Source organism: Prunus dulcis, chromosome 2 (genome assembly GCF_902201215.1).
Source record: "Prunus dulcis chromosome 2, ALMONDv2, whole genome shotgun sequence".
Classification (NCBI taxonomy): Eukaryota; Viridiplantae; Streptophyta; class Magnoliopsida; order Rosales; family Rosaceae; genus Prunus; species Prunus dulcis.
This window is the reverse complement of record NC_047651.1, coordinates 23,219,117-23,235,866: the sequence shown is the minus strand read 5'-3', so window position 1 is coordinate 23,235,866 and position 16,750 is coordinate 23,219,117. Positions and strand designations below refer to the sequence as shown.

At 37.7% G+C, this 16,750-nt stretch overlaps 3 protein-coding genes and 1 pseudogene across 3 annotated transcripts; all 4 read right to left on the bottom strand.

Moving 5' to 3' along the window:
• Positions 1–2,937: 2,937 nt before the first annotated feature.
• Positions 2,938–4,681, bottom strand: LOC117618415 (ankyrin repeat-containing protein BDA1). The gene is made up of 2 exons (XM_034347986.1): positions 4,106–4,681; positions 2,938–3,705 (listed from the first exon to the last, which is right to left on the bottom strand). Exons 1-2 carry the CDS (start codon positions 4,679–4,681, stop codon positions 2,938–2,940), a joined length of 1,344 nt encoding a protein of 447 aa, XP_034203877.1.
• A 298-nt stretch (positions 4,682–4,979) lies between these two features.
• Positions 4,980–8,329, bottom strand: LOC117617058. Its single transcript, XM_034346304.1, has 8 exons — positions 7,817–8,329; positions 7,427–7,566; positions 7,218–7,317; positions 7,009–7,107; positions 6,538–6,885; positions 6,030–6,122; positions 5,720–5,926; positions 4,980–5,505 (listed from the first exon to the last, which is right to left on the bottom strand). The coding sequence occupies exons 1-8, from the start codon at positions 8,150–8,152 to the stop codon at positions 5,245–5,247; spliced, it is 1,584 nt and encodes a 527-aa protein (XP_034202195.1). The 5' UTR covers positions 8,153–8,329; the 3' UTR covers positions 4,980–5,244.
• A 259-nt stretch (positions 8,330–8,588) lies between these two features.
• Positions 8,589–11,738, bottom strand: LOC117618414 (receptor-like protein EIX2). The gene is made up of 2 exons (XM_034347985.1): positions 10,394–11,738; positions 8,589–10,321 (listed from the first exon to the last, which is right to left on the bottom strand). The coding sequence occupies exons 1-2, from the start codon at positions 11,736–11,738 to the stop codon at positions 8,589–8,591; spliced, it is 3,078 nt and encodes a 1,025-aa protein (XP_034203876.1).
• Positions 11,739–12,639: 901 nt separating this feature from the next.
• LOC117618413 lies at positions 12,640–14,306 on the bottom strand (annotated as a pseudogene).
• Between the last annotated feature and the right edge of the window lie 2,444 nt (positions 14,307–16,750).

The following is a 16,750-nucleotide window of genomic DNA, read 5'->3' as shown; positions in this document are numbered from 1 at the left end:
ATTTGCTGAGAGATATATAATTATTGATGGGGTATTTCCCTTTGGCTTTAAGATCTGCTTCATATTTTACTCAAGGTTTGCCACGGTTTTTCCTTTCTGGAAGCTGATATGTAGGTTTTGTGCCTTCTGTAATCAAATCATCATGGAATATTTCATTAGTGTTATCAGTTTCAGGGAAAGATGTTACCTGAATGACTTTCTCAGTAGGTGATTGGTGTGGTATTGGAGCTGGAGCAGGAAAAATCTCATAAACAGTTCAATTTCCTCGTCTTGATTTTGACAGCGTGGAGACAACTGATCGTTTTCCTCTGGCGACCGGTCACTGTTTGCCGGAGGCTGGTCGTTTTGAAGCAGGTTCTCTGTATTTGAAGAACTAAGAAGGGCCAACCGGTGGCTTTCCACTGGAGACTGGTTGTTTTGAAGTAGATTCTCAGTGTTCGAAGAGCTAAAAGGGGAAGACTGGTGGCTTTCCACTGGCGACCAGTCGTGTCGGTGCAGAGTGAAGTCATAGGGAAAAAAAAATCGAGAATTTTAGCAGTGGTGGATTATTGATTCTCCTCATGGACTATTGAAAAATATAAGTCATGTTCCCGAAACACAACATATATGGAGCTAGAGACCTTCTAACTAGGAGGATGATAACACCGGTATCCTTTCTGATGAGGTGCATAGCCAATGAAAACACACTTTTCAGCTCTGGTATCCAATTTACTTCGTTGGTGGTCACGTAAGTAGAGAAATACAACACATTCGAAAACCCGGGTTCCAGGCTTGGGGTGAGAGGTATTAGGGTGAAGTGTTTGAAGTGGTGTTCAGAAATTTAGGATATTATAAGGAATTCGATTGATGAGGTATACTGCAGAGACGACAGCTTCGCCCCAAAAATATCGTGGTATATTGGCACCAAAGAGATAGGCATGAACTACTTCCAATAAGTGTCTGTTCTTTCTTTCAGCCACCCCATTATGTTGGGGAGTGTAAGGGAATGAACGTTGATGTATGATGTCATGATCTTGTAAGAACTAGTTAAGATCATGGTTGAGAAATTCTCTGCCATTGTCAGAATGAAGAACCTGAATTTTGGCATGAAATTGAGTCTCCACCATTTGATAAAACTGTTGAAACTTGGAACTGGCTTCCCCTTTAGTTTTGAGAAGGGAAACTCAAGTCATGCGTGTGCAATAATCTATTTACATGACAAACCATCGAGCTCCTACCGGAGTGGTAATTTTAGCAGGTCCCCAAACATCAGAATGAACAAGAGAAAATGGAACCAAACTCTTATTTGAGCTTAATGGGAACAGAACACGATGACTCATAGCCAATTCACATGTATCACACTAGAAGCTGTAAACATAAAGACTGAAAAATAATGATGGAAACAACTTCTTAAGATAACCGAATAAGGCATGCCCAAGACGTTTATGCAAAAACCAAACTTTGTCTCTCTCCCACTCAAAATGAGTTCCACTTGTTGTGAAAGCTTGACCAACCTTGATCTCACTATCTGGTGCCCAGTCCAAGTAGTAAAGTTTGCCCCGCAGAGTACCACAATCGTCTTTCCTGTGAGGATGTCTTGAAAAACACAATGATTCAGCCAAAATATTACTGCACACCCCCAAAGTAGTAGTAAGTTGTGCAATAGACAACAAGTTATGGTCCAAAGATGGAACAAGCAATATAGAATCCAGATGTAGGGAAGTAGAGAGAGATAGAGAGCCCTTCCCAACCATAGGGGAGGGGGTATCATTAGCATTAGACACTACCGACGGAGTGGATGATTTGCGACTAATAAGTTGGCCAAGATCAAATGTCATGTGATCCGTAGCACCCGAGTCGATAATCCATGTAGATTTTTGAGAGGACGTATGAAAAGTAGAACCTTTGGTGGTGACGATAGAAGCACGAGTCCGGGTAGCCGGGTTAGCAGGATTGACCACATGCTTTTGTGAGTCTGCAATAAGGGGGAGAATCGTAGGGGTTCCTGACATCGCAGCGGAAGTAAGATGTGATATGAGAATGTGAGGAATTTTGATTGGAGGAATTTGATGTCTGAATTTGATGGAGGAATTGGATTTGAGAGGCATGTGTATAAGATTTGAGGGTATGTGTTTAGGGATTTTTATAAGATGATTTGAGAACTTTAGATTTGAGGGATTTGGATTTGGGGAAAATATGAGGAATTTGATTTGAATATGAGAAATTTGAGATAAGGGTTAGAGACAACCTATGATCAATTGCTCTGATACCACGCTAAAATATGAATATAGTTTGAATACTTTAGGTTAAGTTTTATTCTTCTCCATAAGGAGGTATATATAGGAATTAGATACAGTAATCAATTATGATAGTATCTCCTAATTATACAATGATTTGTCAACTATATAAAATAAGAAAGTAAGTCCCTTAATTAATTAAGGAAGTAAATCTCATTGATTAATTAGGAGACTCACATCAACATTCTTCACCAGATAAAACATAACCTGTGCCTTAAGGTACAAAACCTAGGATCAGACACGTAGCAGAGCAATTGTCTGAACTCTAGTCATGTAAATTCATAATCTATTGATGAGATAACTATAATAATTCAGGATGACCTTAGAATAATCTGAGTTGGAATTTCGTGTTTTCATATGGTGGAACATCTGATCTGCATCAGGGTCAACGCTTGGAAATTAGAAACAAATATTGAGGATGATATGTATCTTCTACAAGAAAACTACCGATCAAAGTTTGTTTATTTTTATCAGAGAATAGTGGTAAGAGTCTTCGAATTAGAACAAACAAAAATAACATTTTACAAATAATTTCAGCGTTACAAGATGATACAATCGCCATCACAGGTTGTTGTTCATCGTTAATTGGTAATGACAGTGGAAAAAATGGTATTCCAGGAGTTGAGTTTATCAGAAACTAATTCATATGTAACCTAAGCATTCAATTTGCTAGAAATTCTCTAAGCCTCATGAAAAAGTGCCTACCCCATTTGGCAGCAACTGATACCAAAGTAGGCAAAACTGCTGTAAACACACTGATGAGGACCGTTGTGTTATCTGGTGCAATGTTGATCATTGCAGTGTTGTAGGTGACGTACATTGCAACGACGCAGATTTGAAGCTCCAACTGCAAAGGGAAGTTGCTAGTGAGGACGCTGATCATGTGAAGAGAAACTGAAAACCCGATTGAGTTGAAAGATACAAAGATGACAAATAGAACTGCATTATAAGAACCCATGATGGACTTCCCTGCTAAGCGTGCTGGTTCAGCACTGCCAGTCCCATTCTTGGTCAAGCCAGCATTGTCCTGCCAAACACCATTTGGAGGGCTGAGCCCAACTTGAAAGGTTGCTGTGGCTACCAGTACTGCCACGACTAGCAGAGCGGTACGCGCATCGCTAGGAGAGTCTCTGCCCTTTTTGAACTTGAAGTATTCCATCAAGTTATTTGGCTGCTGCGGTTGAGGGGTCTCTGATGCCATGGGGCAATGTGAGAGGATATGAGAGTCTAATGAAGGAACAGCAGAATGGGCTATGTCCTGTGCTCTTGAACTTCCAACACGGCGAAGGGTCTCATGGATTTCCCTATCACCGGCTTCACTTGGCAAGATTAGCAGCAGATCAAGAGGTGTGAGACCGCTCTGGTTTACATTGTTTATTTCCAACGCACCAGGTGTTGTTCGATTTATGCCAACTAACCATTCCACCACCTGTGAAATTTCTACTTCATTAGATTTTTTTTTTCTTAAGATTATGAATTTTGTGCTATATCTTGACCAACTACATTGTTTTTTTTATCCTTCCTGCCTGTAATCTGTAAGATTGACTAATAATTTGGGCATTTGCAGTATCAAACAAGTTCTACTCCACTTCTTTATCTTTGTTTCCATTGAAATATTTTGATAAGTCGCCTCTTTCTAGGTTGGATTGTGATCAAAATTTATGAAACAACTTTGTATATCTTAGTAAAATAATAAAGTCAACATTAACTTTCAGGGGGACAAAGCTCACACGCAAGCACTCCATGGCTAGTCATTCATCCTGAATGCCTGCACTCTGTTTCAGAGGGAAGGTCGGTTCGAAATGGAAAACTAAATTATTGTACTTTACCTGGTGTTGTTTCTTCCAAGTTGCTAGGTGAAGAGCTGTGTTGCCATGCTTATCCTTCATATTCAGGAGGACGTTCGCCTTCCTCAGTTGTATGGCCAATTCCACCGCAACTTTAATTGCTTCAAACTGGCTGTTCTTAACAGCAAGGTGCAAGGCAGTCTCCCCTTGTATGGTCACATCTTCAACACTTTCAGGACAAGCCAAAACCATTTCTCCAACAACATCTACCCTTCCTCTGGCAGCTGCATAATGAAGAGGAGTCCACTGATCTCTTCCATTTAGCCGGCACAGTATTTGGTCAACTTTCAGCAGCTCCCTTACAATCTCAAAATAACCATTGGCGGATGCGATGTGCATGGGGCTAAAACCCTCCTGGTTGAGTTCTCTCACAAAAGCTGGTTTCAACCTCACAATCTCCTTAACAAAGTCAACATGGCCGGCAGTCGAAGCAACGTGTAAGGGGTTCTCTGTGAAAGCTAGCGCAAGGCTATGGAGTAGAAGTGGATTCTCTGCTAGCAGTTGGTGCAAGAGTTGAACATCTCCTGTATGAGATGCCTCAAACAGTCTTATGTCCATTCTTGTGGGTTCTCTTAAGGTCAATGTAGTGAGTTCTTCCCGAGACAATAACCAAGGTCTGCACTTTCATGGATACAAATCCTTGGATCAGAGTAGACACGTAGCAGGGCCATTGAATTGAATAAATAATATGGATTAGAATTTCATTGTAAAATCATTAATTTATTGATTATCAAAACTAAAATAGTTCAGGTGGACCGTTGAAATAATTTGGGTTAGAATTCCCTGTTGCGTGTATCCTCCAATATTGGTGTCTTCTCAACAGGTCAAAGGTTAGAAATTAGAAACAAACATGGAATGGTATATATCTGCTATAATAAAAAAAATTGGCAACTGCCTTCCATTGTAGTTCTTGTCTTCAAAATCAAGTACATCAATGCCCAACTTCAACTTTATACAAAAAAACCATACAGAAAATGGGACAAAAAATGAAATACTTGCTTTTTTTCCCTTTGTAAAGCTAACAAGCGAAAATTTTAACATTGTTGAGTCCCAATACATATTATTTATTGAAACTCCCAGGAAAAAAAATTTGGGAGCAGGAGAGTCTCCACCTCAACCCTTCACAGCCCTGGTATTGATTCAAGATTATACTTCTCGGAAGGTGATTCAGTATGACGACTATCTAAGAGCTTCGGCTTCTTCATGGCATCAAGGCTCTGCAAATATGTGTAGGAGGAACTCCTATTGGACGCAGAGACAGGGTTGCTTATTCTGCTAGCAAGGAACCGACGGATCAGACCCCTGAGAAATGGAGCCATAGTGTCTGGCTCATGTTCCAAGTAGTACATGATTCCTCCCATAGACAAACAAAACAAAAACACCTGTAACCATTCAAAAAAGAATTACCTACTTTCAATTATCTTTCCCTCCACTCTAAAGCAACTATTTTTTTAATCAAAATTCAACAAGAAAGAAAAAAGAAGTAAATATCAAAACTTAAATTTTGATCCAAGGGTTAGTCAAATAACATCTCTTCCTCACCGGTGAGTAGAAGATCAAAGTTGAGGGATAAGTGGCATGGTAATAAAATAGTACCTCAGCATTCTTAATATCTGGAAGCAGGTGGCGATTTACTAAGATATACCACAAGGAATCTCCCGCTCGCGGAAGAACATAAAGAGCAAGTTCACCACGTCTAGCCTTTTTCTCCAGTAAAACTGAAAGAGCAGATATTCCACCAGCAATCCAATATAGAAGCTTGTGGTCTTTTGATGCAACTTTTCTATGCAAACATATGACACCCTAGCACCAAAAGAGAAACATTAAAATGTAGCCATGAAGATTATACAGGTAGGAAAAAGTACAAAACCCAATAAAAAAAGGGGGTAAAAGGGAAAAAAGCTACCTGGAAGATCCCAACAAAAGCAGACAAAAATGTTGTTGAGCGAACAGCATCTTTAAGAGCAACCAAAAAGGTACGAGCAGGGGCCTCCATGAACTAAAAGGCATAAAGTTGAAAAATTAATATAAAGAGACTTCTTAAAAACAAAAAAGAAAAGAAACTGAGGAAGCATACATTCAGCTCCCTAACTATCCTCTTTTGTTTACAACAATCTCCTGATTAACAAAAATTCTCACTCCTAAAAACAAGTAAAAAGGCTTGGCAATCCACATAATACAAATATAAGGAATGAAAAGAAATCATGACTAAAGAGTGCAATTCAGGAGAAATATTTAGTAGATTATATCCACTGCACAAATATAAGAAAAAGATATTGTGCATGCATGGCAATAAATCCAATATCATGGTCAAATGCAACTGATGGGTAATTGCAGCATCTCAGACATAGTCATTGTTAAAGAAGCAAAATCATATAGAAAAATGAAATAAATAACAAGTTCGAAGAATTTACCTTCTGCAGGCGGAGAACAACGAATGGTACAAATGTCAAAGAGAAGTAAAGTGGAAACGTTTTCCTAAAGGTAGCTGATGTTGCAATTGCATTGTGAGCTAAACAAGAATTTGTGTCTGGATGAATAACAGAACAAGGAAAAATGGATGGATACTCTTCCAACTTTATAGAGTCAGATTTCGTTCTCTCAGACAAGTAATCAGATAGTGACGCAATATCCACAGGGTAACCTCTACAACATTCCCTTATAGCCTTGTACACAGGCTGTGCAACTGGCCCAGTTTTCTGGATAAATTCTTGATAAGATTTTGGCAAGCTCTCAGGACGCATTACAAAAGCATACATAACCTGAAAAATAATTTTAAAATAATTACAATCTTGGACAGCATGAGAGAGAGAGAGAGAGAGTCAAAAGGATTTGGCAAACATGACAGACTACAAGCTCAACAAAAAAACAGAGACTAATGTTACCTGTGCACATGCAATTGAAAAAAGTAGAGAATCCCCATGCCTCCAATGGCTTCCCCAAAAGTGAAACTTGTTCTTAGACTTCGCAGAATTATAAGCACACTGATGACGGAAAAGAAATGTCAAAAGATAGGAAAGACCAATAAAACCCTCATTTCACATACTTTTGAAAAACTACTACAGATATACAATCACAATATACATTAATTTACCTGGGCTAGCCTGGCCAATAAGTACATAGAAAGTGTGCGCCTTCGGTTTGAGTCATTTAACGCTAAAATAGACAAACCAGCAACTGAACCTGCTAAAATTCTGCTCCATCATCCCCTTAAACAAAGTCATATATAAGGAATAACAGTTTCAAAACATTTCAATGCATATACGCAGAAACACATACACAGACATAAAGAAGAAAACTCACGCATTCAATGGTGTCTCTTTCTTTCTCCACTTTCTCAACAAGCATCTAAGAGCATGATAAGAACCACTAAAGCCACCAAAAAATAAACCGATTCGGCATGCTTCTTCTCTTACAATGAGATCTTTTTCTGAGACTAGTTGCTGTAGTAAAACAAAAAAGAAACAAAAATCAATCATTTACCATTTCAACAACCTATAGACTATAGGCATTCCAAACGCATACAATTTCAATCCTTCACAAGTATCCTATCTGAAAATTGCAAGAGAAATCCACATTCACTGTCGCTAATTGAACAATTTGGACCCAATCTTATCACTATTAATCTCCAAGAGGAAGGAACACAATCGGGTACGAAAATGCAGAGTAATTACAAAAACTGCCAATCCATACCTTGAGATCGAGGAGTGAAGAGTACGACTGTCTGCGGGCGAGCTTGAAAGCGCGAAGAAGGATGCCAATTCCGACTCGTACGCCATACGACAAGAGAAAGCTCTGGCAGAGATTGCCAATGGCGTGGGCGATACACGACTCGTCGCTGGCGTGGTCGCAAGGCGGGAGGTGCTGGGGCCCACGAGCTGCGGCGGAGCGCTGGCGGCGCTGGAGCTCCTCGATGGCATCGCGGAGGCGGTCCTCGGCCTCTCGGAGGCGGCGGTCGGCGTCGGAGCTGTCTAAGGGAGGAGGGGAGGGGGGAGAGGATGGGGTTTTGGGGAGAGACGACGACGACATTGTGGCTGTGGTTGGGGAGAGGAGAGTTTGGGTTTAGGGTTTGGCATCTGCGAAGAAGCAGACGCTGCAATGGAGGAAGAAGGATCGCTGGGCTTGGATTGGAGATTCTGTATGCCTCATTATTTTACTGTTATAATTTATGATGATGTCATTAATGGTTTCATGTTGGTATTAGCAAAGAAACTCATAAAGTCGCAAAAGGCTGTTATCCGAACCGTCATGGCGGGTTTTATTGATGTCATTTATATCTTTTCCCTCCCCAGAGTCATAATGCAATGTGTAACGGATTTTTGGGCACTTCAAATGAAAGGAATGTTTCATATTTATTTACAATATAATAACTATTACTAAATAATTTCAATCTTATGAGGGCCAAAAGAAAAAAAAATTACAAAACCAAAGAAAAGGATAACATTTGGAACAAAAGAATAATTATTCAACAAATTACACCATAAATCTTTTGTACTATCCTATTTAAGAATCTTGAAAAAACAATGCTCCATGGCATGTTAGCGAGCAAGAAACCAAGGAAACTCCAAAAACCAAACATGAATCCTAATCCCAAGCTCAGATAGAACCACTTGTCTTCAACCAGATTGTATCCTCTGTCTTGCTCAACTGCTGCCGGTATCACCCTTTTCGCACCGCACTTCTCTTCGAGTGGAGGACCACAAAGTTTGTTACCAATAAAGCTAGACTCATCAAGGCTTTGAAGCTGAGTGCTTTCTGGAATCCGTCCTGTCAAGTTGTTGTGGGACAAGTTTAAGTGACTTAGAAATGTCAAACTCGTCATGCTTTGAGGAATTTCACCATCAAGTTGGTTCATCGAAAAGTCAAGAGATTCTACTCGTGTCATGTTTCCAATGTTTGAAGGAATTCTTCCAGTCAAAAGATTTTCTGATAAATTCAGTGTTCGCAGACGGAGGAGGCTGGTCAGTTCCTCAGGGATGTCTCCAGATATAATGTTGTTGGAAAGATCCATGCTAGTTACCAATCCAAGAATTTCTCTGTATTCGACTTCTCTCCCTTTTGTCACCAAGATTGCTTCAACTATGTACCTCCCATAAGAATAAATGTCGTACAACAAAATATTCGGACTGTTTGATTTCGACAATGTGGCCATGGCACTAAATTTGTGGAAGCATCTTGGTATTGTTCCTGAAATATTGTTATCTGCGAGGTCCAAGATTTGGAGGTTTATGAGATTACAGAGTTCAGAAGGAATGCTGCCTTGAAACTTATTTGAACGAAAGTTCAGAACTAGCAAATCTGAAAGGCTCCCTATCCACAGTGGTAAGCTTCCGACAAATTTGTTTCCACCAAGGTCAACAACTGACAACTTGGTGCAGTTCTGTAGGGATGAAGGTAATTCTCCGGACAGGTGATTATTTCGCAACTGCAACGATTTGAGGTTTAGTAAGTACCCCATGGAGCGTGGAATGTTCCCAGTTAAATGGTTGCCTTCAAAGTTTACAACCGCCAAGTTTTGCCAATTCATCCAGCATTCAGGAATTTTTCCAGTGAGAAGATTTTTCCCTAGATGAAGAAGATAGAGTTGTTTTGGTTCATGCATATTATGGCAGAAGAAGCGGGAGACAGATCCGGAAAAGGAGGAATTGGAAAGATCTAGCATGTGAACTGTGGAGGAAACCAAAGGTAATGAACCATTGAACTGGTTAGAACCTAGGTCAATTACCACTGAAGGGCCAACAACCATATCTTGAACCTCTCCACACAATTGATTGTGTGAGATATTCAAATAAACTAATTGGGAAGATAAGTTCCAAAACCAAGTCGGTACGACACCTGAAACTCCTGTATTCGGCAGGCTTAGAGTCCATAACAGAGCTTGTCCTTGAAGCCAGTTAGGCAATTCAGGCCCCAAATGCCAAGAATCTAGGTACAAGTGTTGGAGTTGAAAAGGAGGAAGCCAACTTCGACTAGTATTCAGTGTCATTGAGTTTCCCTTGGCACTGAACTCCTCCAATCTTGAAAGATAAGTAAAATGAACTTCAGACACCACACCTTCTAATGAATTATAAGATATATCCAAATTTGTAAGCATTTTGAGCTGACCAATAGTTTCTGGAAGAGTTCCATTGAATTGATTGTCAGAGATGTCTAAGTTCACTAAGAATGACAAATTTCCAAGGGACACTGGAATGGGACCTGATATTGAATTACCAGAAAGATCAAGGTAGCTTAAGTTTTTAAAATCTCTAATCTTCTCTGTTAAATGACCAGAAAGATTGCAATACCTCAACGACAAAGACTTCATTCGATCTGAAGGACACACACTGGACAAGCTTTCAATGATTTCCGATGCCTTTCCAACTGTGAAGTTGTTCATTGACAGATCAAGATCTACCAACTTACATAGCTTTACCAATGACTTTGGGATCCTCCCTTCGAACTGATTATCATTCAAGTGAAGAGTAACAATGGATGTCAAGTTTCCAATGGAGCTCAAAATTTCACCCTGCAAGTGATTGCCAGAAAGAATTAAGGATTCAAGATTGCTAAAACTGTACAACCATTTAGGTATGGTAGAAGTGAAGAGGTTCGTCTCGAGATTAAGAACTTTAAGGCCAGTCATATTTGCAATTCCATCTGGAATTGTCCCTCCAAGATAATTGTATCCTAGATTCAAAGAAGTAAGGTCTTTGTGGTTAAACAGCCACGCAGGTATTGGAAGACTAAGATTGTTCCATGAGAAATCAATTTCCCTGAGAGATGTGATATTTTGTGGATTGCTTGGGATTGGACCTTGGAAACCACAGTTATTGAGGGAAAGAGAAACTAGATTTCTAAGACTGAATACCCATTTAGGCATCAAAGAAGTAAATACGTTAGCAGAAAGGTCAAGGATGGCAAGTGAATTGAAATTGATCAAAGGTAGAGAGGGAATGTGATAGAGTCCACAACCAAACAAATATAACTCTTTCAAAGAGGGGAGCATGTTTGTGACTTGCAACCAATCAGATGCTTTGCTAAGATCTGCAGAACTCATGTCCAGATGTTCCAAATGAGAGAGACCAGAAACCCATTGAAGGTTTTCAACCTTCAGCTTGTAATCACCAAGACAGAGGTAGCGTAGACTCGTGAGATTTCCCAGCTGATGAGGAATTATTCCTTCAAACCCTGCTTTTGAGAGGTTAAGATATCTTAAACTTATAAGAGAACCAAAGAATTTAGGAATCTGTATTCCTTGAAAGTCATTGTTGCTTAAGTCCAAGTAGTTCAGATGCTTTAGACTGAGCAAAGAACGACTTACCTTACCACCCAAGGAAGTGTTGGAGTTCAATAAGGAGTTGGAATTACCAAGGTGGAGCTCGAGTACGTGACCCGTTAAGTTATCACAGACAACTCCAGTCCAATTGCAACAGTTGGAATCTTCTTCACCAACCCATGACGAAAGCCGATTTGCAGGGTCTTTAAGATGTTGCTTGAAAGTCAGAAGTGCTTGTTTTTCACCTTCATTGCAAGGGCCAGCCATATTTCCATTGCATAAACCAATACTGACTGTAATGGTTGCAATAGTTAGAAACCTAATCAGAGGTAAAACAGCTCTCATGGTCCCCTCCATAAAGCTTAGTTATATGATGTACGTTACTTATGTGTATGAACAATGAGCCATCCAGAGTAGTGCTATATATACTAGCTGAGGAGGGTCAACGCAGGTCAACGGCAGAGACTTTTTCTAAATCCATCCCTATCAAATTAATTACAGTCAGACTCGTTGAATCTTTGACAATGTTAAAAGGTCGGGGAAGAGGAAATTTTGGGTTAACGAACATGAAAATTTGACCAGCAGTGGAGTTGAAAACAGTGCTTTCTCGACCAAATGTGAGGAAAATGGCCAGTCCATTAAATTCAAACAAAATAGTAATCAAAAGCTTTTATTTTTTCTAGCTTGCATTGCATCTCCACGAAAACAAAATCCATAGATGAAATTGGAACCGATAAATTGCTTTGACTGTGTCCTTGAGTCTCCGCCGGCGCCGCAATAGAAGAAAGTGAAGTCTTTTCTTGCATGCACACGTCGAAATCCTCATTACTGACAACGGCAGGGTATGGTGAAAAATCTTCTTCTTTCATCATATCAGTGTGATTAGTCTGTAAATCCAAACCCAAACATCTAATTTCTTTTACCAAAAAATTAAAAAAAAAATATGATTTCTACTTTAAAACTAATTAGCTTGAATAGTGGGACAAAAGAACGCTTCTTTTTTTACATTGCAAAACAAGAAATTCCAGTTTCTTGTTGTTCAGAGGAAAATGAAATTTAGAAGAGAAAGAAAAGGAATTTCACATCGTAAGAATATGTAGCCATTTGATTTGATGTGTGTGAGACAACAAGAATTGCTTTTATGGTGTAGGTGAAGGTGATACAACGATATTCTTCATAAGATAACAGAAAAAACCTTAACAACCTCAGTGCATATTTAGACTTGTTTATAAAGCAAGTCTTATTGCAATGTACACAACTAGCTAATAAATTTAACAATTACAGCATGAAGTTTAAATACTATGTTATTAAGGAACTGAGAAAGAAGAATGCTCCATGGCATGTTCACCAGTAAAGAACCTAGGACACTCCAAAACCCCCAACACGAATCCTATTCCCAAGCTGAGGTAGAACCACTTGTCTTCAAGTAAATGGTATCCTCTGTCCTGCTCAAATGTTGGTGGAATCATCCTATTTGCAGTACCGCAATCATCGTTGAGCGGAGGTCCGCAAAGATGATTGCCAATAAAGCTAGACTGATCAAGGCTCTGCAGCTGAGTGCTTTTTGGAATCTATCCAGTGAAATTGTTCTAGGACAGGTTTAAGTGACGCAGAAATGTCAAAATCCTCATGCCTTGAGGAATTTCACCATAAAGTTGGTTCATTGACAAATCCACAGATTCTAACCATTTCATGTTACTAATCTTTGAAGGAATGCTTCCGGTCAAAAGATTTTTCGATAAATTCAATGATCGTAAGCCTAGGAGGCTGGCCAGTTCTTCTGGGATCTCCCCAGATATGATGTTGTCTGAAAGGTCTATGCTTATTACCAATCTAAGCATTTTGAAATAATACTCCATTTCTCTCCCTTTTGTCACCAACATCACATTATCCATAACATATTCGGCTATTGCAATGGGCGTGTCTGATATTGGCAAGGCGGCCATTGCACTAAAATTGTGGAAGCATCTTGGAATTGCTCCTGAGAGGGGATTTTTCAGATAACAAAGTTCATAAGGAATGTCTCCTTGAAGCTCATTTGAACGATTGTTAAGAACCTCCAAATTTGAAAGGCTTTTCCCCATCCATATTGGCAGGCTTCCAACAAGCTTATTTTTTCCAAGATCAACAACTAATAAACTTGTGCAGTTTTGCATGGACAAAGGAAATTCTCCAGACAGGTGATTATTATGCAACTGTAATGATGTCAACTTGTGTAAGAATCCTATGGAGGTTGGAACACTCCCAGTTAAATTGTTGCCTTTTAAGTTTAAGACGACGAAGTTTTTCCAATTCATCCAACAATTAGGAATGTTTCCGCTGAGAAGATTTTCCCCAAGATGAGAGAATAAATTTCTTTTGGTTCACTCATCCTTTCACAAAAGAAGTGGAAGATAGATCCAGAAAATGATGAATTCGAAAGATCTAGTGCTGTGGAGGAAACCAAAGGTAACGAACCGGTGAATTGGTTAGAACTTAGGTCAATTGATGACGAAGCCTGCCAACTATGTTTTGAATCTCCCCATACAGTTGGTTGTGAGACAGATTTAGAGACAACAACTGGGAAGACATGTTCGAAAACCAAGTCGGGATGGTATCTGAAATTCCCGTATTTGGTAGACTTAGAACCACCAATTGTGTTTGCTTCCGAAGCCACATTGGAAAGTCTGGCCCTAGGTGCCAGTAGTCCAACCATATGCGCTGAAGTTGAAAAGGAGGAAGCCAGTCTCGACTAGTTTTGAGAGTCGATGAGTTTCCTCTTGCAATGAAATGTTCCAAATTTGTGAGGTTAGTAATGTTGATCCTCTTTTTGGGAGAGTCAAGTTTATAATTATTTTTTTTTAGAAAGACCTCTCGCCCGACGAAATTTCGTCGGCAAAGGTTTTTTCGTCGGGGAAAACCTAATCCGGCAAATTTTGCCAGCATAGACTTGTGCCGACGAAATTTTATCGGAGAAGTGTTGTTTTATTTTTATTTTTAAATTTTAAATTTTAAAATATATAATTAGTTTCTTTACTTTTTCTTTTGCCCAACTTCCTCAAATATCTTATCCTTTTTGAATTACTTTAATTAGTAATTATGTTTTAATTATTATTTCTTTATTGAATATTTAAATATGTTACTTATTTCCTAAATTGCTCAATAGATAGTAATTAATTATTTTGAATTATTTTGTGGAATTTTCAAACCTAATTTCATTCAAATTTAAATCAAAAGGATATGTCAAAAACGAAAACAATTAATTGATTGTTCTCGTTTAGGTGTTTTAATTAAAAATTTCTCCAAAGCCCAAGAGCCTTAAGGCCCAAGTCTTTTATTAATATAATTTTTATTAATCAGCGCCAAATCCAAAGTCAACCCTATAGCCCAGACTATTACCTCAACTCTCCAATGTTAACCACACTTACCAAACCATCGTAGTGCTTTTTTATTTTATTTTTTATTTTATTTTTTATTTTATAAAGACCTTATAGGATTGTGGATTTTCGATGTTGTATGTTCCTAAAAGGTACCTCAAAAGAATATCTTCAAAGTATAGCCGCGGGGCTGTACTCCGAATAGTAGAATATTTTAAAAGTCCTGCCGCGCGGCTATACCTTTTAAGTAGCTCTCTTTTCAATTACTTTGATTAGTAGTTATGTTTTACTTAGTGAATATTAAAGAAAAAAAGAAAAAGGAAAAATTGAATTACTATTTATTAAGTAATATAATTCATGAAGTTAATTAATAAATCTAATACTAATTATTCACTAAATAAATAATAATTAAAATATAATTACTAATTTCACTAATTAAATGAGGCAAATATGTTATTTAATTACTAACAATAAAATTTTAAAAAACTAATTAACCTAAACATCCTAAGTTTATATTTATTTTTTTTCAAAAAGACCTTTCCCGACGAAATTTCGTCGGCATAGGTTTTTTCGTCGGGGAAAACCTAATCAGGCAAATTTTGTCGGCATAGACCTGTGCCAACGAAAAATCGTCGGGAGAAGTGTTCTTTTAGTATTTTTTTTAATTTTTAATTTTAAAAATATATAATTAGTTTCTTTACTTTTTCTTTTGCCCAACTTCCTTAAATATCTTATCCTTTTTGAATTACTTTAATTAGTAATTATGTTTTAATTATTATTTCTTTATTGAATATTTAAATATGTTACTTATTTCCTAAATTGCTCAATAAATAGTAATTAATTATTTTGAATTATTTTGTGCAATTTTCAAATATAATTTCATTCAAATTTAAATCGAAAGGATATGTCAAAAACGAAAAATAATTAATTGCTTGTTCTTGTTTGGGTGTCTTAATTAAATTTCTCTAAAGCCCAAGAGCTCCAAGGCCCAAGTCTTTGATTAATATAATTTTTATTAATCAGCGCCAAATCCAAAGACGAGCCTATAGCCGAGCCCATTACCCCAACTCTCCAATGTTAACCACACTTACCAAACCATCGTTTTATAAAGATCTTATAGGATTGTGGAATTTCGATGTTGTGTGTTCCTAAAAGGCACCTCAAAAGAATATCTTCAAAGTATAGCCGCGGGGCTGTACTCCAAATAATAGAATATTTTAAAAGTTCCACCACGCGGCTATACCCTTTAAGTAGCTCTCTTTTCAATTACTTTGATTAGTAGTTATGTTTTACTTAGTGAATATTAAAGGAAAAAAGAAAAAGGAAAAATTGAATTACTATTTATTAAGTAATATAATTCATAAAGTTAATTAATAAATCTAATACTAATTATTCACTAAATAAATAATAATTAAAATATAATTACTAATTTCACTAATTAAATTAGGCAAATATGTTATTTAATTAGTAACAATAAAATTTTAAAAAATTAATTGACCTGAACATCCTAAGTTTATATTTATTTTTTTCAAAAATACCTCTCCCGACGAACTTTCGTCGGCAGAGGTTTTTTCGTCGGGGGAAACCTATTTCGGCAAATATTGCCGGCATAGACCTGTGCCGACGAAATTTCGTCGGAAGAAGTGTTCTTTTATTATTTTTTAAAAATATATAATTAGTTTCTTTACTCTTTCTTTTGCCCAACTTCCTCAAATATCTTATCCTTTTTGAATTACTTTAATTAGTAATTATGTTTTAATTATTATTTCTTTATTGAATATTTAAATATGTTACTTATTTCCTAAATTGCTCAATAAATAGTAATTAATTATTTTGAATTATTTTGTGCAATTTTCAAACCTAATTTCATTCAAATTTAAATCGAAAGGATATGTCAAAAACGAAAACAATTAATTGCTATGTCACATCCAGGGATCGGCTCCGCCGTAGCATGATATTGTCCGCTTTGGACCCCCCTCTTTACCCTCATGGTTTTGTTTATGAGAACTCACG

Bases quoted from the DNA above. Each gene is read 5' to 3' on its own strand.
- LOC117618415 (XM_034347986.1), bottom strand. From the start codon at position 4,681: ATGGACATAAGACTGTTTGAGGCATCTCATACAGGAGATGTTCAACTC. The intron at 3,706-4,105 runs GTAAAGTACAAT...GAAATTTCACAG, and splicing joins CTTGGAAGAAACAACACCAG to GTGGTGGAATGGTTAGTTGG.
- LOC117617058 (XM_034346304.1), bottom strand. From the start codon at position 8,152: ATGTCGTCGTCGTCTCTCCCCAAAACCCCATCCTCTCCCCCCTCCCCT. The intron at 7,567-7,816 runs GTATGGATTGGC...GTTTTACTACAG, and splicing joins CTTCACTCCTCGATCTCAAG to CAACTAGTCTCAGAAAAAGA. The intron at 7,318-7,426 runs GTGAGTTTTCTT...ATGATGGAGCAG, and splicing joins AAAGAGACACCATTGAATGC to AATTTTAGCAGGTTCAGTTG.
- LOC117618414 (XM_034347985.1), bottom strand. From the start codon at position 11,738: ATGGAGGGGACCATGAGAGCTGTTTTACCTCTGATTAGGTTTCTAACT. The intron at 10,322-10,393 runs GTCATTTAACAG...ATTCAATATCAG, and splicing joins GAGGTATTGCAATCTTTCTG to GTCCCATTCCAGTGTCCCTT.